This window comes from Nuphar pumila, chromosome 2 (assembly GCF_984573655.1).
Source record: "Nuphar pumila chromosome 2, dmNupPumi1.hap1.1, whole genome shotgun sequence".
NCBI lineage: Eukaryota > Viridiplantae > Streptophyta > Magnoliopsida > Nymphaeales > Nymphaeaceae > Nuphar > Nuphar pumila.
This window is the reverse complement of record NC_143250.1, coordinates 109,364,398-109,388,882: the sequence shown is the minus strand read 5'-3', so window position 1 is coordinate 109,388,882 and position 24,485 is coordinate 109,364,398. Positions and strand designations below refer to the sequence as shown.

At 39.5% G+C, this 24,485-nt stretch overlaps 1 protein-coding gene across 1 annotated transcript; it reads right to left on the bottom strand.

Annotated features, from left to right (window-relative positions):
• Positions 1-5,444: 5,444 nt before the first annotated feature.
• On the bottom strand, positions 5,445-22,134 carry LOC149846675 (cryptochrome-1-like). Its single transcript, XM_089996490.1, has 5 exons — positions 21,463-22,134; positions 21,099-21,317; positions 7,401-8,107; positions 6,172-7,011; positions 5,445-5,789 (listed from the first exon to the last, which is right to left on the bottom strand). The coding sequence occupies exons 1-4, from the start codon at positions 21,770-21,772 to the stop codon at positions 6,322-6,324; spliced, it is 1,926 nt and encodes a 641-aa protein (XP_089852616.1). The 5' UTR covers positions 21,773-22,134; the 3' UTR covers positions 5,445-5,789; positions 6,172-6,321.
• Between the last annotated feature and the right edge of the window lie 2,351 nt (positions 22,135-24,485).

Below are 24,485 nucleotides of genomic sequence, written 5' to 3'. Positions count from 1 at the left end.
AGCTCTTAGGACTGCAGTGCATATTCTGAATAAAGTTCTTACGAAGGTTGTTCAAAAGACTTCTTACGAGTTATGGACAGGTAGAAAACCTTCTTTATCATATATGCACATATGGGGATGTCAGCAGAATCTAAATTATATAACCCACATATAAAAGTTTTTGATCCTAGGATAACTACTGGTTTCTTCATTGGTTATCTAGAAAGATCGAAAGGCTTTAGGTTTTATTGTCCATCTCATACACCACAGATAGTGGAAACATATAAAGCAAGATTTCTTGAAAATTGTTCTGTTGGGATAGATGCATCTCAAAATATTGATTTTGAGAAAATGCAGGATTCAGGTTTATCATCTGCTAAGGATAAAAACACGATTTTCTCTATCATTGTTCCTTCGAGTAATGTAAGAGAAAATTCAGTCAATGAATATCAATCTCAACTAGATCCGGTTGTTGATGAGGATATACAACAACAACAGAATACAAAGGCTTATTTTGAACCACCTGTAGCACCTGTATGGAAGTCCACCAGAATTAGGAAATCTGCTATCCATCCAGACTATGTGGTGTATTTACAAGAGTCAAATGATTTCATAGGCATTGATGAAGATCCCTTCACATTTGCAGAAGTCATTGAAAGTGAAAGATCAACACATTGGATTAATGCCATGAAAGAAAAGCTTGATTCTATGGCAAAGAACCAAGTGTGGGATCTTGTACCTTGACCTGATGGAGTTAGACCTGTTGGTTGTAAATGGGTTTATAAAATCAAAACAGACTCTAAAGGTCATGTAGAGAGGTACAAGGCTAGGTTTGTTGCAAAAGGTTTCACACAGATAAAGGGCATTGATTATAATGAGACTTTTTCTCCTGTCTCAACTAAGGAATCATTGAGGATAATCATGGCCCTCATAGCTCATTTTGATTTAGAGCTGCATCAGATGGATGTAAAAATTGCCTTCCTGAATGGAGATCTGGATGAGGAGGTATACATGCAACAACCTCCTGGTTTCAGTATAGATGACTTGAATAACTTAATTTGTAAATTAACTAAATCAATTTTAACATGTTTGACCTTCTCAACTTCTGTTGTGCTACAATTTCATCACATTGGCTTATTGTATTTTCATGATTGCTCGTGTTTTGGGATTGTTGTCCCACTTTAATATCGGTTGTCATTTTACCTCTTCTAGTATAAACATGACATTTTTTATATCTCTCATCTTATGTAACACAAACTGTTCTAACAGAGCACCGCACCCACACCCAGGTGGGTGTGACACTTGAACACAATTTCTTTTGTGTTAGGTGAAGTTAACCACACTGAAGTCCATTTTTATCTAAATGTAGATTCAGTTAACCCCAATCAAGTCTCTCTCTCTCTCTCTCTCTCTCTCTATATATATATATATATATATATATATATATATATATATATATATATATAATAGATAGATTGGGCAGGATGTTCAGAGACTAGACAATCAACCACGGGTTCTTGTACATATCTTGAGTGCTAAAAAACGTAATATCATTGCTCAGTCAAGTGCAGAGATTTAGCTATGGCCTCCACTATTGTTGAATTAACATCGATACACAGACATTGGAGTTAACTTGTCATAACCACCTATATTCAACATCATGACAACATCGGTGCTTTATATATGATTGTGAATCCTATTTTTCATAATTGAATAAAGCATATCGAAAGACCCTTGTTACAAAGTTTGTTTCGTCAGGATACCAAATTGTTGATGTTTTTACTAAGCCTCTCTTTAAGGCTTAATTCAACAATCTTCAAGTTCAATGCTCCCGACCAAGTTTGAAGGGGCGCGATAAGATCCAAACCCAATTCATTCAAGATTCGTTCAACTTTGTCAACATTCAAGATAAGGATAAGATCTTATTCAATGAAAACAAAGAAATAGGACTCGATATCAACCCTGAAAGAGCTTTTCAGAGCTCTGATACCATAAAGGCCAAAAGACAAAAGGAGAGAAAAAACACGTGGAAGTTTTACGTGGTTCGGTTCCAAGTAACCTACGCCCAAGGTGGAAAAGCACACTCACTCAATATTTTAATTCATCACTCAACAAGGAAATATATACAAGAGCTACCCGAAAATCTCATGGTGCCAAAACAAAAGGAAACAAATTCATAATTTGAGAGGAGGCGAGATTTCCTCTCTTTTCTTTTCTTTATCACCAAATTCATTAGAATCGTGCTTGAGCTGGTCACACGATAATTCAGCTGATTAATTTCTTGATTTTGGCAACTGGCTCAATTTTGTCAAATTCTATTTTTTTGTTGTTATGATCTTTGGCAGATTGCATGCTTCCATTGAGTAAGATCTTATCCTTATTTTGAGTGCAGACAAAACTGAATGGATCTTGAATTAATCGGGTCTGGATCTTATCGCCCCATATTCTAATTTTATTGGTAACGAAAGTTTTGGTTTTTCATGTACCTAATGAAATGAATGGCAGAGATTTTCCTCTTATTTCTCCTTGGTTTTATAAGTTGAATAAATAAGCAAATTCATCTATCTTGGTCCGCATGGAACCTTTGCTGGTTAATTTAGGTAATGTAATTCATTTAGCCTCCAAACATGCACAATTAGCAAACAATAAATTATTTAAGATTTGCACTAAAAATCCTTGACCTGTCATGAAGTAATTTATGGTTAGTGAAGATTTTCATACTAAGACAAGAAAAAGCATAATTATTATCCTTTTATATATATATATATATATATATATATATATATATATATATATATATATATATATATATATATATATATATATATATATATTGTTTTTATAAATAAAGTTGTTTCTAAGTGCCCCGTGAACATTTAGAGTGACGCAGTGTAGTGTTATCTTTTAGGGAAAATTTTATTTAGGGGGCAACCTTTTGCCCATAATCCCAAAAATGGCCTCATGTTTCTGATTTTTCTTCTCTCTCTTTTTTCTGAAAACTGTGAAACGAGGACCTACTCTTACTAAGGATAAATCTCACTTAAACTGAGTCAAATGATAATAATACCCTCAAATGATTAAAACATCTGCCCTTCTTTTTCCTATGAAGGAAAACAAGCACTTTTCAAGTCCAAAGAGCAATATAGAAACCTCAAAAGAATCATATGGTTGAGGTTGAGTTGAGGTCTCTATTTTATCAGTTTTCAGGAAACCTGTGGCTGTATCAGGAAATTCATCCAACTTTTGCCAAAACTCAAATTGACTGGGAAGGGACTAGTGGCTCCCTGAATCGTAGTTGCATAAAAACCATACTTTGCCCTACCTATCCCATTCTGGTTTAAGAAACATTAAAACCAGTTTCAGAAACACCAAGAAACTCATTTTCAAATGCATATGAAACTCATCCCTAAGAATAAGTGAAATCAGTTTCTTATATAAGTGAAACCAATACCAAACTTGGTTTCATCTATAAATACATATGAAACTCCTAAGAATATAGGAAACCGGTTTCTTATATAAGTGAAAACAGTACCAAACTTGGTGTCATCTCAAACAAAGTAAGACATAGGATAATAGGAACTTCGCAGCCCCCTCTTACACCTTTCTTATATGTATGGATTTAGCTTACTTCCATTGAAACCATCAGCAAGTCTCACTTCCATTGAGGTTACCACAAGAAGTTATTTCTTTTTCTTTAATCTAAATATGATTTTTGTATTTTGTATACCAATTTCATGATTGGGATTTGAAAAGACATGCAAGAGGTCATTCTCATACGTGCATGTACTTTTCATAAATCCTTACAAGAGGTAGCCCTTTCATCATTAGCTTGAGATTGTTCTATGTTTTTTCTTTATTTAGTTATTATTTTAAAATATATTGTTTTTAATATTTTGCTTTTACATGTTACATAAAATAAATTAGGTGATAGCATACTCATACCAGTGTCTCATACCCGTACCATACCCATATCTGGCAACTATGCCCTGAATTATTCATCCAACTTTTGTCCAATGAATTCATCCCTCCCCACAAGAATCTTTAACAATCTCAAATGATTTCACCGATAAAGCCAACAGAACCAGGCAGAAAAAAAGGAGAGAGAGAGAGAGAGAGAGTTCTGAAGTTTCACACTGCTGGTAGATGGCACATTCACTGGCTATTGAGTTAGATGAAACTATCATAAATTGGTTCCTTTATTTTGTTATTTACAATGAAGGAAACCGTTCGTGCACGATGGTTAGGGATGAATGCATGGGCATAACCCTCGAAGGCCTTAGGCTTCATTTGTTTCACCCAATTTACACGAGGTTGACATGAAAATCCATATTTTTGCATGCAGGTGAAACAAACATGCCAACCTCATTTTCCTGTGGGCCCACAGTTAACAAGGGTTTCTTTTCATGTTGGCCATGCATTTTACACAAAATCTGTCCACACCACCTCCCTACAAATGGATTTACATATAGAACTTTTCACATATGGGATGGCCTTCCCATCATGGAATGCCTTTCCCATGAAGGTTGGTGAGAAGCCTAAGTGTCCCTTCAACAACCGTCCCTCATAGATGTAAAAGCTTTGGATACCCCACCCATGCCCACAAGGAATGTCTCTCCCATGCTCTGGCATCGCAGTAGGGGATGCACACTCTGGGTATTGAACTCACAATGTCCAACTTGGGATACCTTAAGCTGACAGACCTAGACAAGCGTGTGGAGCCCTCATGGGCACCATAAATTGGCTACTAAGACAACTAAGAGATGATTAGTTTGCTTTCTCAACATCAAGGTCATAACAAAGTTTCTTATAAGTTTATCAAGTTGTATCCACAGGCTTCAGGAGCTCTCATGGATATCATGTCCCTAAATTGAACGCATTTTCATGTTTGTGTGCAGGTAGGTAGATGGCCATGAAATGAGGTGAGCATATGTGGTTTATGCTGGCAAAGTTATGATTGTAAGTTGTAACCTACTATTAAGAATACTACTGGCTTGAGCAGCCAGTGAAGTAATATGAGCATCTATCCAATGTTGGCAGCACAGTACCTTAGTTTGTGTAACTTTGAAAACTAAATTCAAACAAGATTTTGTTTAAGCAGAGGAGTATCTGGGTAGCACCCTCGGCGAAACAACCTGCCGGTAGCCCATTATATTGAAGAAGCAATAAGGTGGCTATGGTAGTCATTGAACCAGAGTGTCATATACACTAGGTCTGCGTTCTGGGAAGTAGCAAAAATATAGAGGAGCTTAGAAACATACTGTCATAATTTTACAATTGGTAGTAGTAAACCATTGCCAGGGTCAGATTTTTTAGCCTAGAATTGTGATTATACCACTTTTGTATGATATTGCCATAAGATGCTACTTGGTCTTTCACCACTTATTAACAATATTAAGAAACACGCTTGATCATGCAATACAGACACAATGCATGGAGATGACACAGAAAGAACCAACCAAACTAAACAATATGGGAACCACTGCATCTCACCACCAGCAAACATAGAGAATTTTAAGAAATATAAATTACTCATTCTACAGAACATATAGCCATAAAATCAATAGAGTAGAGCCAATGATGACCAGTTTATTTCTAAAAGATAACACAGCTGTTTACTATACAATATGATAAATCTATGATACAAAGATATAGAAGCATTTGGTTTAAGAAAGGTTGCAACCCGCGAAAGCTCCATAGTTTACATTCAAGATATTGCAACGGAAATCTCCAGCGATGAACAGACTGGCTATGTCTAACCAACAGCTTTTGGTTGTATGGTCCGGTCCATATCCAACTCCAACCTTCTTGGCCTGTGTTGCACAGTATTCTATGAGAGAGAGAGAGGTTTGAACGATTTTTTGTTGTTTTCAAGGCTTTCATAACATTTAATTTTGAATGGTGGTGATCCCACAACTACTAAATAGCTTTTTGGACAAACCAAACACAGTTTTAAAGAGTGTAGATCATAAATTGTATTATTTTATGGGTAATCATGAATCAGCAGTGATCATGCTCAGATGTAAAACGTGCCAAGTGAAGAATAAAAATGTTCTTTGGTTATGAATGATGGATTTTAAGGTATTTACTGAAGTATCAGACTAAGATGAACTGAGAATTTCTTTTCTGGAAAAAACACAAAAAAGGAAATAAAAAGATTGTGAAAGATATAAAAACCATAAACTCTTAGGCTACCTGAAACATAGAGTCGTGCTGCTAGCAAGTGCTCCAGCCATTAGCTTACCCAGTCTGTGATATTTGTCTCCAGTTCAAGACTTGACGAGACTGAGGATGCCTTTGCAGAAGAGGTCCACCACTTCCAGTAGCAGAATCCTCACCTACAAACTACTCTGAACCACTTGCCAATGAGGGCGACCACACTGGAACAAGACCCCCATCCCTTTCTCTTTGGCTGATCGATGATTCTGCAGTAGAGTCCTCAGCAGGTCGCAGCCTGCTGATACTGTGAAATTGAGAATTATCTCCAAAAGTTCGTCTTCCACCCAGGATTGATTGTTCTCTTCGAGTTTCATGATTTATGTTTACTGTCAATGGAACTTCAGGTCTACTATCTTGTGAAAATGTCTGATGATATGAAGTAGAAGCCTCCTCCTGTTCAACTCTAAGCAAAGAGCTCATGCTGGGGACCATCTGATCATGCAGTCTCCTCATTGTGTTTGCAGTATTGATCCTAGTGGGCTGATGATCAACATCCATGTGGAATTCTCGAGGATAGACATCCAGCGGTGCTTCTGATGAATCTCCTAAGCCTTCTTCTGTTCCATTCTCAATTGCAGCTCTTGAAGCTGCTTCTAGCTGCCACATCTCTGACAATGCCTCTTGCAATCTGTCTTTTGCTGCTGAAATTTCTACAATTGGGAATGGGTAGTTTGAACCGAGTTCAACTCCAGCTGCTTCCAGTACAGGTTCAGGTGCATTCCATGGATGATGTATCCACTCAGTTGGTAACCGGGCTAGTTCGGGAAGCCACCTTCGAACATACTCTCCATTGGGATCAAATTTGTAACCTTCAAACTGCAAGAAAAAGCATTTGGAATCCAGTTCAAGAATTTTGACTGGCGCCTAAGATGCCAAAGTGATTGTATATGATAAAGTAACATTAGTGCCAGCAACCCAATTTTTAAATAGAATTGTTTCAAGATTCCAAGTGTACTTGTTTCACCAAATCAACCTATTTTTAAATTGCTTTAAGGTACAAATAACCTAACTTGTCAGCAGAACCAAAACCAAATTCTTTACTCTAAAATAATCTCAGGTAAACAAAGCATATCTGTATCGAAGACAACAAAATTTGCAAAAGCTTTTTTGAGTAACTCCAAATTTATTTACACAAGCAGGTTAGGGACAAAAATTCAGAAAGGAGGTTTCAAAAGGTGAGGCACAGTTCGTCAATACCGTCATACCTGTGGATTATCTATACGATCAAATTCACGGCCATCAGGTAGAGTCCCAGATATATATTGCCATCCTAAAGCATCACTTTCAAGATCAGCATCCAGCAATGTGTCCCAGAAATACTTCATTCCCCATCTCCAAGGAAGTTGGAGGACTTTCACAAAGAAACTCGACACCACCACACGTATACGATCATGCAGCCAACCAGTCGCCCAGAGCTCTCTCATGCCAGCATCAACCAATGGATAACCAGTTCGACCTTGCCTCCATGCCTTAAAATACCCCTCATCAACCACCCATGGGAAGAATTTCAAGTGCTCCAGCAAAGGCCTTTCATGACCACAAGGGTGGTTAAAGGTAAAATATCTTGAATATTCTCGGAGACCAATGGACTTGAGAAATAAGTTAACACTCTGTTCCCCTGCAATGTTTCCTTCATTTGCCCAGACGACTTGCCTCATGCGTACTAGGTGAAAAACCTTACGGATACTTACTTCTCCAAAGTGCAGGTGTGGAGATAGCAAAGATGTACTTACGCTATCTGCTTTTCTACGGTTTGTTGAATAATCAATCAATGGGCCATTAACAAACACAGTTAGTGTTCTGTCAGCATTACTCCATCCTGGTGACCATGCTCTGGCAAGAAGTGCATTGCTTCCTTTCTCAGATTCATCCTCAAAGATTAGTGTGTCCGAATGGCACCTTGAAATATCAGCTGCAAAGACCAAGACAAAGTGCAGATTAATGGACTTGGCCCTTTCTAGAAAGTGCATCAAAGTTCAGTCACTTCAAATGAAGATTAAGTTGTGCATAAACATAAGCCCACATGACTTGAAAAAGATTCGCTTTTATTAGAAGTTGCTCCCTATAATTTCTATTTCCTTAACAATTATGTCAGTAAATACAGGTTGCCACAGCCACCAATCTTTAACGCTATAGGCATACAAACACCTACTGCTTGTATAACTTAAACAACCTTTTAAACCATCTTGATATTTTCTTACATCTGTAATCTGGTAATAGCACAGTTTTGGTCAAAATTACTCTTTCTCAACAGTGGGTTATATAACTGAAAAACTCACCATTGACAACTATTCATATTGCACAATCACAAGTCTAAGTAAAGACTAGAAGCCACTAAGAAATTTAAATATAGCAAATATGTTGTCCACTAAGAAATTCAAATATAGCAAATATGTTCAAGATTGTACATGAAAGATAAGATGAAATCATAAACATGGTGTTGATCACATCGAAGACAGGTTTGTCTATGTCCATGAAAGTGTTGGGGCAGGTCCGACTGTGTCAGTTCTTATTGTGTCAATGCAAGACATGCAGAATAATGTGTCCTACCGACCTAGTAAAAGCATGGATAGATGTGGATAAAATTAAATCCTACTGAAAATTCACTAAACTGATCTGTTATATGGATAGTCTGAATTAGATCCAGCTTAGTTGACATGACCCAATAAATCAATCAACTTACACCAGGACAGTACTCATCAAGAGCACAAAAAACTGAAGCTGATCAAAACAGCAATTGAGACCTAACACATTTTTTGAAAGTCCCTACAAAAATAGCAACTGCAGATCTTCCAATCAGATGCACCACAGACGATAGAAAAATAGAACGGCTAGTCAGTTGACTTCAAACCAAATGAAAGTAAACTAAGAAAAGACGCATGCAAGATCAGAAAACTGCCAATGGAAATATTTTTATGCAAACCACAAATGGAACCAAGCAAACCACGAGATAAAGAGAAGAAAAGAACAAGAGAAGACATGAGATTTATGTGGTTCAGCACTCAGGCCTACATCCACAGGCGATGGAGAAGCAAAAATCCACTAGCACGATGGGAGAAAATACAGAAGCAAAGACAGAGCTCTCAAAACCCTAATCCCCATTACACCCAAAACTCTCACACCCCAACTCCCAAAAGGAGACGGCTATATATCGAATGAGGGCATAAAACCCTAGCCAGTACAAAAAAAAATTACAAACCTTGACAAGCCCATACCGTGGGGGCTCCGCACCCTCGGAGGGGATTACAGCAATGTCAAACAAGTGCGGGTGCAGGCAGGAAGGGTGCGAAATGGCAGTTTCAAAAAACTCGTGTGTGTGTGTGTGTGTGTGTGTGTGTGTGTGTGTGTGTGTGTGTACATATATATATATATAGAGAGAGAGAGGGGGACCGTCCAGCAGAAGTACGGTCCAAAATCTACACGTAGATCTGGACCGTCTGATTTCTACTAATTGGATGACACCCCTTCTATCCCACAACCTACATCTCTCTTTCACTCCGTCGATGGCGTGCCCCACCTCACCCTCCTCTACAACACCCCCACGCCAAGTCCATCCCATGCCCTCCACCACGTTCCCCCATTCCAGACATTTATTTCACCGGCAAGCAACCACTGAAAGGACACCAACTGACTATCAAATCTCTCTCTCTCTCTCTCTCTCTCTCTCTCTCTCTCTCTCTCTCTGTTGACGCTGAACACTGGAAGATGCTGCAGACTTTGGGTTGTTTGGAAACCAGCCAGCGAGCAGCTGTTGGCAGCTGCTGGTAGTGGGAGGTGCAGGCCACCCATAAATAGTACAGTGGGGGATGGAAAAGGGGTAGAGGGGGATGAAAGCGGAGGGTGGGAGGAAGTGGGAAGGGTATCGCGGCAGCCGGTAGCAGGGTCTTCCGGCGGCCAGTCAGTAGCCCAGAGAAAAGCAAAGAAAGGCATTGGAGGGTTGGGGGGCACACAACAGGGGAATGTGATGCCGTCGCAGAGAGAGAGAGAGAGAGAGAGAGAGAGAGAGAGAGAGAGAGAGATGAAAATGGATGGTGCTACTGTGGGGGCATATTGGGTGAGAGGAGACAAGGTGGGGATGTCGCGATGGGAGATGTAGAGCAGGATGGTTGTTATATATATATATATATATATATATATATATATATATATATATATATATATATATATATATATATATATATATATATATATATATATATATATATAGAGAGAGAGAGAGAGAGAGAGAGAGAGAGTTTGTGGGTTAAAGGGGGACCATCAGATTGAAATAAACCAGATGGCCCCTTCGTTTTATAGATTTTGAACCGTCCTTCCACTGGAACAGTCTCTCTCTCTCTCTCTCTCTCTCTCTCTCTCTCTCTCTCTCTCTCTCTCTATCTATCTATCTATCTATCTATCTATCTATATATATATATATTGTGTGTGTGCGAAAACATATTTAAGTATATACAATAGATAAAACTGGACACAGTTAAGGTTAACTAAGTTCAGTTTTGAACAAAAATAGACATGGTGAGGTTGACCACACCTGACACTGCAGAAGCTGTCCAAATGTCGTGGCACCTGCACGGATGGCTAAGAGTCCATGTTACATAGGTTTACACTTACAGTCACCAAAATATTTCAGATCGGGACGGGTCCAAAATTCAAAACACCCACAACAAAGACGGCTTCAAAATGGTAGTATTTTCACCGAATTATCAAGTCTAGACAAGAACGGAAGAAAAAAATGGATGCATGCATTTAAAAAAATGAAATAAACCCAAGCATGAGAGAGACAGAGTGGTAGGCTAGAAATGTAAGACTAAATATGTCCAAGGCCAGAGACAACAATCACAAGAAAAGCATGTACGACATTGTAAGACTGTTGGAACATCAAATTTGGCAAAAGGGTGACAGAAATGAGAAAAAGACTAGTGTTGAAATGGACAGAACATAAAGGTGGAGCACATGCATATCATGAGAAGGAAGTGGTCTTACTTATAAAGCTCCCCACACAATGTTTGATATAAATATCATTGACAAAAAGCAAAGTGTAGCAAAATGGCATCTTTAAACCAGAAATAGAGAAATAAATTAGTACAAAAACACAAGCATAAGAAAAAAATAACAAATAATGCAGAAAAGATCTCAGTAATTTGTAAATGTTAAGAAGGTCAAAATAATGAGACAACCCAAATAAACATATCAAAAAACAAAAAGGAAAAACGTATAAGTCAGCAATAAGAGATAACAAATGACATAAGAAATTATAGACAAACAAACAAATCAGCAATAAGAGAATTCCAGCACACTCATCAAAGAATATTGATAGCGTATATTTTTGTGAAAGTGTTTTCTCTCAAATACATATCATCATACACTACAGAGATCTCTCAGTAAGCAATTGCCAGAACTGACAAAGTTGAAGCACTCCATCTTAAAGCAGCAAAGAAAAAACAAAGTTGAAAAAAAGTAGAGGAAAGAAGCATGCTTTAACAATTTTCAGCATATCCTCAAATTATAACAAACTTGAAGAGAACATAGAGTGGAGAACTACTATTCAGCTGGATGGCAAATATTTAGAAAACAAAACATTATTTTGCCAATAAATTTCATACAACCCAAGAAACAGAAGGCTATGTGAATCTTTTCTTTTCAAAAGTTTGTCCAAGAGTATCTATTACTCCATGCAAGCAAACTCTAGCAAGTGGATTACTTTAACTAGAACCTATTTCAGATTGAACAAAGACCTTGAGAAGAGAGAATAATACCATTCGAACAGTATAATATCTGAAAGAAGCATGAAAATTATATGCAAAGGCTCAGATAATTCCTGGCCTAATTCATAAAGAAACTCCACCAAGAATCTTAGTTCACCTACAGGCAGGTCAACAGTTTAATAGAAAAGAAAATAAGGGAAAAATGAAAGACCAAAAGATTATATTACACTGTAAGCATGTTCACGTCTTATAACTGTGAGAGGAATACAACCTAGACAAGAACCAGCTCCAATATATTTCTCAGAAACAAAATGACCCCATGAATTACACTCAGATTGCAACCTATCACCTACAACTGGTTCTGAATATACCCTTATGTTTCAAGTAAAAGAGCTGATAGGCATCTAAATTACAACAAAATACCCACTCAGATAGCAGATATAAATATTGAAAGTTCAAAAAGGGAAAAAAATGTAAATATTGGTTACGTCTTATCTCAATATAGTGAACAATCACCAGAATTTGTCAATTCTTTCCCTTTGTTGGGTTGTGACGTGAACTCTAAAATCTGTTTGTTGTTAGTTGCTCCTTTCAACTCAACCTTCCTCTGGTTTTCTCAATGATGTTATTATATCCCTTTCTGTGCGCTTACATAAACATCTCATTTGACAGGAATCTGATGCAGTTGAAAATGATACTTGACTTTGTACAGATAACGGTAAAATACCCGGTTGATTGCTTTTTTGATCACTATCCAATAGTAGTTTATTAAAGAAACAAACAAGGCCTACAGGATACAACTCCCATGATCTCTTCATATCCCAGAGGATACAAGCTTTGTAGAGTTGATTTTTTTTACAATAGCTACACTGATATCAGGTAAGCTAAAAGAAAAAAAAATAATGCAGAGACCAAGCAATATCTTATCAACCAAGAGGAACTCAACACCTCATGCAAAGAATAACTAATGTTATATCATTAAAAGAACTTCATTAGCTTCAATAATTCATGATTAACATCTCTAGCTATCGCAAACAAAGAACAAATATCTCCACTATGGCCTCAAAGAAAGGTTTCTATCTGCATGTATTTGTAGGCAGAGCATATTTACAAAAGTAATCTCAATACAATGGAGACTATATGACAGAGTCCACCTTGGTAAATAATAATTGCATTTTCTGGTAATGTGATAGTCAAGATATTCCCAGAGTTCCTAATTGTTCAAGATGAATTTTAACCTGGTTGTGATAATCAGAACCAACATGCTGTGGCCAAACAACTATTGATTTGTTTGCCCAAATCAAGTCAGGTGACTCTGAATCGATTCAAGCAATTTAAATGGTCCCCAGATATATGCATACAAGTAATACTGTTATTAAAAAAGGAAAATGGAGCATAAACCATAACACAAAGGTTTACGTGGTTTACTTGTAGAGGGCTATATTCACAAAAATTCCAGTAGGCAATAATCCACTACCAACAAATGAGGATTACAATATTAGAGGACAGTAACTTTACCTCCATAATTCAGTGAAAACCCAACTCTTGCAGCCAAAATTCCAACAAAGTTAAAACACACCGCAAACCACTTTCACTACCATATACATGATACAAGAAATCCCATGATGGCAAACACCTCCTAGAACACCTTTAGGATCTAGGAATTGGATGTGGGATGGTTTATAACTTATAAGTGAAACCCCGCTCTTTTTAACTCTTTTGCAATGAGAAAAACTCAACCCTATATGTTATGAGACCTGGGCCTTTTATCTCTGATGCTAATAAGGAGATATTCTCCAAAATACCCCTTAATAATGAGAACGGTACCTCTTGGCCTCAAGATATGAGATATCACCTAAACAAACAGGCAGAAGGTAATGAGATTTGGACTCTAAAATCTACAAACTTCATTGATGAACTTACCCAAGGCCCAGTTCTATACAAGAAAGTTTAGCAGCCACAGATGGATTGTCAACCATAAGAGTCAAGAGATGCACGCATTAATTATATACTATGATTAAAGTCAACCATAAAAACAGTAACCACAGCAATCATGCCTCTAGCAAATACAGGCTTTAAAGCCCTATAGACAGACACATTTAGCTCAGAAACTGTTTGTACCATCATATTGCTCTAATGAAATAGCGGAAATAGTAAAACAATGCCACTAAGGTCTTACAAGATTGCAATCACAAAAATGCACAAGCACAAGCCAATGCCTACTAAGGGCTTAACAAGATCACACTCATAATGTGCATAAACACAAGTCCACTAAGGGACAACTCATGTAGCCAATAAGGGCAAACACAAGAGTAAAAAATGTAGATCTTTTATTGAGGAAATGCTCAAGTAAAAAGCATGAAAGAATAGCAGGGAACACCCCCTATATATACAACTCAAGGGAAGGAGAGGGACCATTGGGAGCTCTCAATGGAGTCATTGGGAGCTCCCAACGGTAAGAAATATGACTGTTGGGAGCCCCAACGACATGACCATAGAGCCCCTAATGGTTTTCCAGAAATAATAGAAAAATAAAAGAAAAATAAAAATAAACTGTTAAAAAAACAGTTTTATTACATGTATGTGAAATGACTAAAATGCCCCTATAGGGCATTTACCTATATATATATATATGTATATATGTATGTATATATAGATATACGCATACATGTATACATATATTTTAACAATTGCATCAATGACCACAAGCGTTCATGCTCCACTATTAAAGAAATGAACATGTCACAATCTTGTGAAACCAACTCCAACAAGCTTGAAACAACATGGCAAGCGTCCAATTACTTACAACCTCAGCAGACCTCTTTACAAAGTAAAAACCAACGCACATGACATGAAAAGCATTGTCCCCAATAGCCATAATGACATCACAGAGGACTTGAAATTAAATCTAGACATACACAACTTTTCAATACTCTCATCACTACTATATATCTAAGGTGATACACAAAGCATGTTTCACCAGAATACAACATGGGCATGCAGATCACCATGTAAAATTTCAAAGCAAAGTCAGCAACAATACCCAGCCAACTAGTATCACCGAAAATTACCAAGTTATCATGACATTTTCTTTCCACCCCCTTAGGGACTTGATGTAAATCAAGAGGGCTCAATTTACGAGAAATGCTACCAAGCTACGAGATTATCTAAGAAAGCAGGAAATTGCAAGAAATAAACCAGAAAGCAGGAAAACTGCAGGAAATTTAAAAATTTAACTGAAAATAGGAAAAATAAAATAATAAATTTTAGCAACAACAACAAAAACTACGCCTTCATCCCAAAATAATTGGGGTCGGCGATATGAACCAAAAAAGAAAATCATTATGGGTCTTCCACATGAATCCTTCTCCTCCAATCATTTCTATCCAATGCCATGTCCTTGGTGAGGTTCAAAGCATTCATATCCTTTCCTATCACCTCCATCCATGTCTTCCTAGGCCTACCCCGACCTCTTTTAACTAATATATTTTCCCATTTCTCCATCCTTCTAACTGGAGCATCATTAGGCCTTCGCCGAATATGTCCAAACCACCGTAAACGGTTCTCTCTCATCTTATTTTCAATAGGTAAAACGCCTACCTTCTTACGTATCTCCTCGTTCTGAATCTTATCTTTTATTGTATTTCCACACATCCATCTTAGCATACGCATCTCAGCTACACTCATTTTTTGAATATGATGTCTCTTGGCAGCCCAACATTCCGTACCATATAGTAAAGCAAGCCTAATAGTCGTCCTATAAAACTTTTCCTTCAACTGCAATGGAATTCTACGATTGCACAACACTCCAGTTGCACTTTTCCATTTCATCCACCCAACCTTTATCCTATGATTTACATCTCCATCAATTTCTCCATACTTTTGAATGATAGATCCCAAATATTTGAAACAATCATCCACCGGAATTTCTTGCTCACCAAGCTTCACTACACTCTCATCATTACTTCGTTGCTTACTAAACCGACATTCCATGTATTCTGTTTTACTCTTACTCAACTTAAAACCTCTTGCTTCCAATGTCTGTCTCCATAATTCTAACTTAGCATTAACCCCAGCTCTAGACTCATCAATCAAAACAATATCATCAACAAACAACATACACCACGGCACATTTTCTTGAATTGATCTCGTAAGTTCATCCATCACTATAGCAAATAGGAAAGGGCTTAAAGCAGATCCTTGATGTAACCCAACCGTTATAGGAAAATTGGTTGTCACCCCTCCACAAGTGCGGACATTGGTTACTACTCCTTCATACATATCTTTAATTATTTTAATGTACTTGAGACAAACACCTTTCTTCATCATTGTCCACCAGAGAACGTCCCTAGGTACTCTATCGTATGCCTTCTCTAAATCAATAAAAACCATATGCAAATCTTTATTCCTCTCTCTATTTCTCTCGATAAGTTGTCTAAGAAGATGTATAGCTTCCATAGTTGATCTTCCAGGCATAAAACCAAATTGATTCTCCGATATCATGACAACCTTCCTCAACCTAGACTCAATCACCCTCTCCCAAAGTTTCATAGTATGACTCATGAGTTTTATACCACGATAGTTTGTGCAATCTTGTATATCACCCTTATTTTTATATAGAGGCACCAAAGTACTCTTCCTCCACTCATTAGGCATCTTATTAGTCCGCCAAATCTTGTTAAAAAGATTTGTCAACCATTCTAAATCTTTCTCTCCCAAGCATTTCCAAGCCTCGATAGGAATACCATCTGGGCCAACTGCCCTTCTTGATTTCATTTTCTTCAAAGCCTCTGCAATTTCTTTCTTTTGAATCTTGCGCATGAAGTCACGATTCATCTCATGAAAAGGAATAGAGAAGTCTCCAAGATCTTGAGCATGACTTTCATTAAATAGCTTATCAAAATAATTTTTTCATCTCTCCTTAATCTCCTCATCTTTGACTAAAACCCTTTGTGTTTCATCTTTGATACATCTAACCATACCCAGATCCCTCGATTTTCTATCTCTCATCTTTGCAAGCCTATAAATATCCTTCTCGCCTTCTTTGGTATCCAACTTGTCATAAACCTCCTTATATACCTTATGCCTCGCGTTCCGAACTACTTTTTTAGCTTCCTTCTTTGCTATCATATACTTCTCCAAATTCTCCTTATCACGACTCTTACTTATATTTCTATAACACTCTCTTTTAACCTTAATAGCTAATTTGACATCCTCGTTCCACCACGATGTATCCTTACCTAGCGGTGCACCGCCTTTAGACTCACCCAATACCTCCTTAGCCACCTTTCTCATGCCACCCGCTATCTTATTCCACATTGATTCTGAATCCTCCTCGAGACACCAATCAGCTTCCTTAACTACCTGCTCTACAAACATTCCTTGTTTAGCTCCTTTCAGTGCCCACCACTTAATTCTAGGATCTATCCTATGTCTATCCCTTTTGCGGCATTGTCTAATTCTAAGATCTAAAATTAAGACTCTATGTTGTGTAGCTACACTTTCTCCCGGTATAACCTTACAATCAATGCAACAACCCCTATCTCTCTTTCTAAGTAGGAAAAAATCTATCTGACTCGTATTAACCCCACTTTTAAATGTTACTGAGACTCCCTCTTCCTAAACCAAGTGTTTGCTAAGATCATATCATAGGACAAACCAAAATCTAAAATCCTTTCTCCACTTTCGTTTCTTTCTCCTATACCATAGCCTCCATGGATACTCTCAAAACCATCCCTACTAATGCCTACATGCCCATTAAGGTCACCGCCGATAAAAAGCCTTTCTCCATAAGATATCCCTTGTACTACTCCATCTAAATCTTCCCAAAATTGACGCTTAATGGAATCATCTAAACCTACTTGAGGAGCATAAACACTAATAATATTAATAATATCCGTACCTAATACTAATTTAATAAGTAAAATCCTATCACCCTTCCTACGGACCTCAACTACATTATCTATAAACTCACGACTCATAACAATCCCTACTTCATTCCTATTCCTATTTATTCCTTTATACCAAATCTTATATCCCCAAGGTTCTATCACTTTTGCTTTCTCACCTACCCATTTGGTCTCTTGTAGACATAAAATATCAATCTTTCTCCTACACATAACATCTACTAACTCTGCCAACTTACCAGTTAAAGACCCTATGTTCCAAGAGGCTAACCTAAGTTTATGGTCTTGGACTAACTTCTTTACCCCCACCCGTCCAACAAAGTGAGGGAACCCTTGCCTATTTGACACCACACCCGGGCGCCGGTGTGACGCGTCGCTTCCGGGCGACGACCTAGCAACCCTTGCCCATTTATCACTGCCTCCGGGCCTATAGAGTACAACGCGTCGCTCAGTAGGGAACGCCCCAACGAAATTCTCATATTGGTTCATATTCATAGGGTATGACTAAGTTTTTATGTTGGCTGTCACAGGCCTACCGCAACCCTCCTCCTTTATCCGGGCTTGGGACCGGCAGTGTATAACGAAATAATAAATTTTAGCGATTCCCAAAATTCCCTCCGGATTTTACATAGGGCTCTCATCTTTTTATAAATGAGGTCTCCAAAATCCCAATCCAAGTAAACTACCTAATTTGATAAACTCCTAAAAAAATTAAACCCTTCTTGATTATCTTAATTTAATCAAATCTAAATATTAGATCCAAGATCCATTACAAAATGGTCCAAATGATAAAAAATCTAAAAACATCAAAGTGGATCTAACCAAATCCTTATGGACCCCGATCTTCTGCTCCGCTCCTGTATCATTCTCTCAGGGATGGAGAAGACTTTCCCTCAAGGTTGGATATCTCTTACATTTCTTACAATTTTGCTCCACCTTGTGAGTTATGGGCCCATAATATGAAAATGGATAGCGTTACAGGTCCATAAATTGAGTAGTCTGAACTGTCTTGGTGTGCGTCTGGAAGCCCGAAATATTCTTCTTGAACCATTCAAAGTCATATGGGTCCCTATATTGATTTGGATCAAATGGTTCATATGATTCTAAGGCTAGTTTGATCCAATATGAAGAAGTCCATGAACAAGCGATAGAGACCTCTTGCTCCAAATGATGTTGTCAACACACTCCAAAACCATACCTGATTATAAAGGAGTCTGTTTTGGATAGACCCCGGTTTTGGCACATAAAAATTAGAACTAGGACCCCAAAACCGGGCCTAAATGCTCAAGGGTGGACCTGAACCAGACCCAAATGGATGTGGTTCAGTTTAGGGCACCCAGAACCGGCCCACCCAGATAAAACAGGGAGGAAACAGTTCGTAGATAAACTCGTTCTCCCACCCGTCTCATAGGTTGGGTGTTCCCCACCCCAGGTAGGGCACGCCAGTGCCCCTACAGATGCCAGGGTTTTGCCCTGAGGGTGCGACCGGCAGGCTAGTGGCCACCCCGACGGTTAGAGAGCATCGGCGGGTGGGAGACGGTGGTGTTCCCATCGACGGTGGACCTGCTGGTGGCCTACTGCAACTCGATAGTGGAGGAGGCAACCCCCACTTCCACCACATCTCTGTCCACGTTGGCAGCCTACCAACATAGAATTGGGGGGCCGACGTCCTCCACTCTATTGGGGGCCCGGCGGGGAGAGGTCTCGTTGGCCAGATCCAGTCGTATTTTGGCTAGCGTTAGGTTTTTGTTCTCCCGGTTATTTCTCCACGAAGTTGAACTCCATGGAGGAGTAGAGTACCACGGAGGCGCTCCCACGTCCTTCGATCGATTGGGGCGGCGACAACAAAGGGGATCCAGTCGGTTTGGGAGGCAGTGACTTGCTAGATCTGGACGTCAAACTAGCCTTGACTAGGTTATCGCCCCCGACTTCTCTTTCACCAGTGTTGGAAAGCAAGGGAGGATCAGGTGGCTCCCCACCCAATTCAGTGTAAAGAAGGGGGGCCAAGCGGTGGGTCAAGCAGCCATCTTGTCGGCCACATGACTGCTCGTTGGCCTCGCACATCCAGTGAGGGGTTGTTGATCACAGTCGGACCTTGAGATAAGGGTGTGATGGATAATTGCAGAGTCACTCCCGGATTGCGCATCTTTTCATCTGAACGTTGAGTAAACCCCGTGAACCTTTTCTCAAACAAAGCAGATCTTTGAATCATTCTTTCCATCGTCTTTGCTGTCAAATCAAGCTCTTGAATTATACCACGCATATCACTTCTTCTCTCGTGCAAAGAAGTTATCACATGAACTTTCTGGGCTTTTGTCAAGTCACATTGCGAACTTCACAACATCGTGGCAAGATCGAGGTCTTGCTCTGATACCATTTTGATGTAAATCGAGCATGCCAAGCTACGAGATTATCTAAGAAAATAGGAAATTGCAAGAAATAAACCAAAAAACAGGAAAATTGCAAAAAAAATAACTGAAAAAAGGAAAAAATAATAAGTTTCATCGATTCTCAAAACTCCCTCTACATTCTACATAGGGCTCTCATCTTTTTATAGATGAGGTCTCCTAAATCCCAATCCAAGTAAACTACCTAATCTGACAAACTCCTAAAAAAACTAAAACTCTTCTTAATTATCCTAATCTAATAAAATCTAAATATCGGATCCAAGATCCATTACAAAATGATTCAAATACTAAAAATGATCCAAATGATAAAAAAAGTCCAAAAACATCAAAGTGGATCTAAGCAGATCCTTATGGACCTGGGTCTTATGCTCCGCTCCTGCATCAGGACTGATGTAAACACAGAAGAGGGGTCAGAACTAATATCTCACAATTGGGTAAGTGTTCAACTGAGTAAGCAACTCATGGTCAAGTATAATTTGACATTGAACAGTGCAAATAATAGAATAAGAACAAGGACGACAAGAACCTGAGACTATCCTCTAGAATTGGTGTCGCAAAAAATGGTGTAAAATTAGAACAGGGTCAGTGTTAATCTCACAATTGGTGCGGTTAATTGAGTAAGCAACTCATCATAATCATAATTTGGCATTTAATGGCAGGACTATAAGGGGAATACCATAAGAACAAGGATGACAAAAACCTGAGACTATCCTCATGGACTGATGTCATCCCCTTATTGTTAAATTAGAAGAGGGGTCAGAACTAATATTTCACGAATCCCAATTGGGTAAGCGTTTAATTGAGTAAACAACTCATGATAAACACAATTTGTAATTGCAAGAGCACAACCACAACAGGAGTACCACAAGAACAAGGACTGCACAAACCTGAGACTATCCTCTTGGGAGGAAGCAGTGGCGCCGCAGGGTCACAAGGCATGCTGAGGCACTTGCTCCAGAACTCGGCGAACGTCTTGAATGCCTTCCCGTTCTCGTCCTTCACCTCCCACGGCTCGTAGAGCAAATCGGCGTTGAACGAGCGCACGGCGATGCCGTGCGCCACCAAGACCTCCTTGGTTCTGTGGTCTCTCACCAGAGAGATAGGGTCTGAAAGAAACAGAATCAAAGAAGAAGAAAACAGCAAAACCAAGAACCCCAATAAGCCACATAACGAAACAATGAGAAGAGGGGAAAGAAAGAGACCCCAATTCCTCCAAACAGCAAGGGAAGAAGAGGAAGAAAGAATCCCAACCGTAGAGATGGTTGAAGAAGAGCTGAGTGGCGCCGGTGGAGCGGAGGACGTCGAGGAGGCAAGAAACGCTATCGGTGGTGCGCCGTGTGAGGAGGGGAGCGCCGAGGGTTCGGAGGGAGGCGTCGAGGTGGGCGAGGCTCTCCTTCAACCACCATCTGGAGGCCCTTCCTTGGTAGTAGTGGCCTTCCTCTTCGGGCGCCCATATGAAGATGGCGATCACCGGCCCGGCCCTCACCGCCGCAGACAGCGCAGGGTTGTCCTCAATCCTCAGGTCCCTCCTGAACCACACTATGCTACAGGCGCTAGACATCCCTCCCCCGCCTCCCCCTCTCTCTCTCTCTCTGGCTGCAAATGGGGAAAGAGAAACTTCACTATAAACGATGATGGTGGTGCTCTCTCTCCTGCAAGTGGGGAAGGAGGAATTTCAGTATAAAGCAACGATGATGGTGGTGGTGATTATGCCTTTGTTCAATCAACTCTTTCTCGCTCTCACAGAAGAGAGAGAAAGAGGGTTCAATCAATCGGGCATCTGATGATCATGGAATACTGATTGGTATAGAGTCTGTAATTAGGCGGATCTTTTTTCTACTTTTTTTGGGTTTATTTTCGCAGGGGAGTTGGAAATTGAGAGTGAGTGAAAGATCTGCCACACATTTTTTGGTGCTCCTACCCACTAACTTTTTGTTTTTAAATGAGAGAGACAGAGAGAGAACAACCCGGTCGGCCCACCACCCTACTTGTGTCAACTGTAAAGATAAGGCATGCTGACCCAGAACCAAGATGAAAAAAAAAAACATCGGTTCCAGTTAATAAGAGATCAAGAACCACTGCTGGCGCACGGGTGTATCCGTAGCTTTCAGAGATGGGTCACATAAGGCAGTGTGATTGCGAGGCTACACCGGTTCTGTTCTGTGAGGGTTCTTCCTCATCAAAAGGGCTCAAGAAGCTGGGAAGAAAGCCTCAACTGCTGCTCACAGCCCAACCCAGTCTTACCAAATTCGGGCTGGCCTTGCATGTTCTTGGGCTTAGGACCCGGATCCGTTGGTATTCATCCTCATTGGGTAACAAATTCATCCGATCAGATAGTTGGATGGTTAGATCCGAGATCATAATTGTGGGACCACGGATTTAAAATCCTATGGAGGCTATTTTTTTTCAGCTTGCCTATCAAAGTACATGCATCTCCTCTCCACTAGGAGTATCAACGGGTCGGGTTTACCCAAACCAAACCCTATAGGGTCTGGGTATGGTGATAAATAATAAACTCGGGTCTGGACCTGAAGGTCCGATTAATAGATGGACCTGGGTATAGTTTGTGAAATTTTATACTAGAGCCGGACCCGACCCGAGTTCCAGTTAAGAGCCGCAAATTTTCAATGTAAAAATGATAAAAAGTATGGTTTTACTGGGTCTGGTTCATGTAGTTCATATCAGATCCGGGTATGGTTTTTCTTATAGTGGACCCGATTAGACCTAGGTTCAGATCCAATATCATACTAAAAACCGAGTCCCAGTCTGGCACCACTTGGGTCTGAACCAAACCCGACCCGTTGACATCCCAAATCTCCATGCACTCGGTGCGAACCACCTGCACCTGAACAGAAAAATCACACACACCCACTTCTCAAGTTAAATTGGGTTTGACCGGATATCCAATAAAAACAAAGCCCAAACCTGACCTGCATTATTGGGGTTGAAAGGCAGGATTGTAATTCCCATGCCGGAGAATTCATGTTCAGGTCAGGTGGATTCTAGACAAATACCTGATCCATATACAGCCCTACATGCAACTCAAATCAGGCTCAACATGGGTCAGGATCTCAAAAATCTCAATCGGTAACCCAACCCGATGTCCACCAACCTAACACCATGAGTAGAAGCAGCTAAGAGAAAACGAGATTCACCCACTTGGTCTGACCAGATTCTGTAGGGTTGCAGTTGGAGCCGGTTCCAATCACATGGGCTCCAGAATTGAGATGGACACAAGCATATATATATATATATATATATATATATATATATATATATATATATATATATATATATAAGATCTCCTGGATTGACGCGGATCCACCCGTTTATAGCACCTGGATAGCTGTGGATCCACCCCATTTAATATTCTATGTGGGCCACTGGATTTGGAAAATACAAGGTCACGATTTGTCACATCTTGATGGAAGAAAGTGAGTCCCGCCGTACGAGTTGGCAGACCGGTCGGTGGGGCCCCTCTCTCAGGTGCATGAACACGAGAACATACAAGGATAAGATTCCCCTATGCCATCATTGCATGAGTTGAAGGTTGGTAAGGCCCCTATGAATCTACCATATTCACTTCAATATATTTATCGCAAAAATAAATAAATAATTCTGAAACTTTAGAAAATTGTAAATAAAATAACAAATAAACATAAACATAAAAATTGTATTTTCCAAAGATTTTGCTCATACAAATGTGAACATCACCATGTGTTTCAATTAAACAAAATATGCTAAAAGTGTGACAAAAATATGGCCATATTTGTCACTATAATGGGTTGAGTTTGATCCGGATCCCACCACCTGTACCATATTTGTCACTATCGTTACAGCTTGCCTCAAATCTACCAATAGAACCTGATGACGTTATGTTTGGAGTGATTTAGTTATACTTGGTTATCCAGTTCATAGTTGTTGTTTTAAGTCGAGCTGGGGTTAGGCAGACCCTACCTGTTATACAACTATACCATTGGGTTTTGAACCTGTAACGTCCCTGTCATGGGCTGGGAAGCGAAGGCCCCCGTGACTTAGCTTCGGGCAATCACACACACCGTAGGCAGGCCTTTTAAGCGCACAAGCAACGCACAACACACGTGCACGAGCGGAAGCAAGAGTACGCGTATGCACAAGCACAAAGAGAGAGAGAGATGCAAAAAGCTTCTTTATAGATACTTGAAAGCAAAGTACATCAAGAGGAGAAGAGAGGGTCCGAATACACAGGGTTCTTAGACCGTAAGGCCTTGTGGGGCACTCTAGAGTGTCAAAGA

What these genes read in the sequence shown, in the direction of transcription:
- LOC149846675 (XM_089996490.1), bottom strand. Translation starts at nt 21,772, where the DNA reads ATGTCTAGCGCCTGTAGCATAGTGTGGTTCAGGAGGGACCTGAGGATT. An exon ending in CTTCTTCAACCATCTCTACG is followed by an intron (nt 21,318 to 21,462) that starts GTTGGGATTCTT and finishes TGTTTCTTTCAG; the next exon opens with ACCCTATCTCTCTGGTGAGA. An exon ending in ATCGTATAGATAATCCACAG is followed by an intron (nt 7,012 to 7,400) that starts GTATGACGGTAT and finishes TTTTTCTTGCAG; the next exon opens with TTTGAAGGTTACAAATTTGA.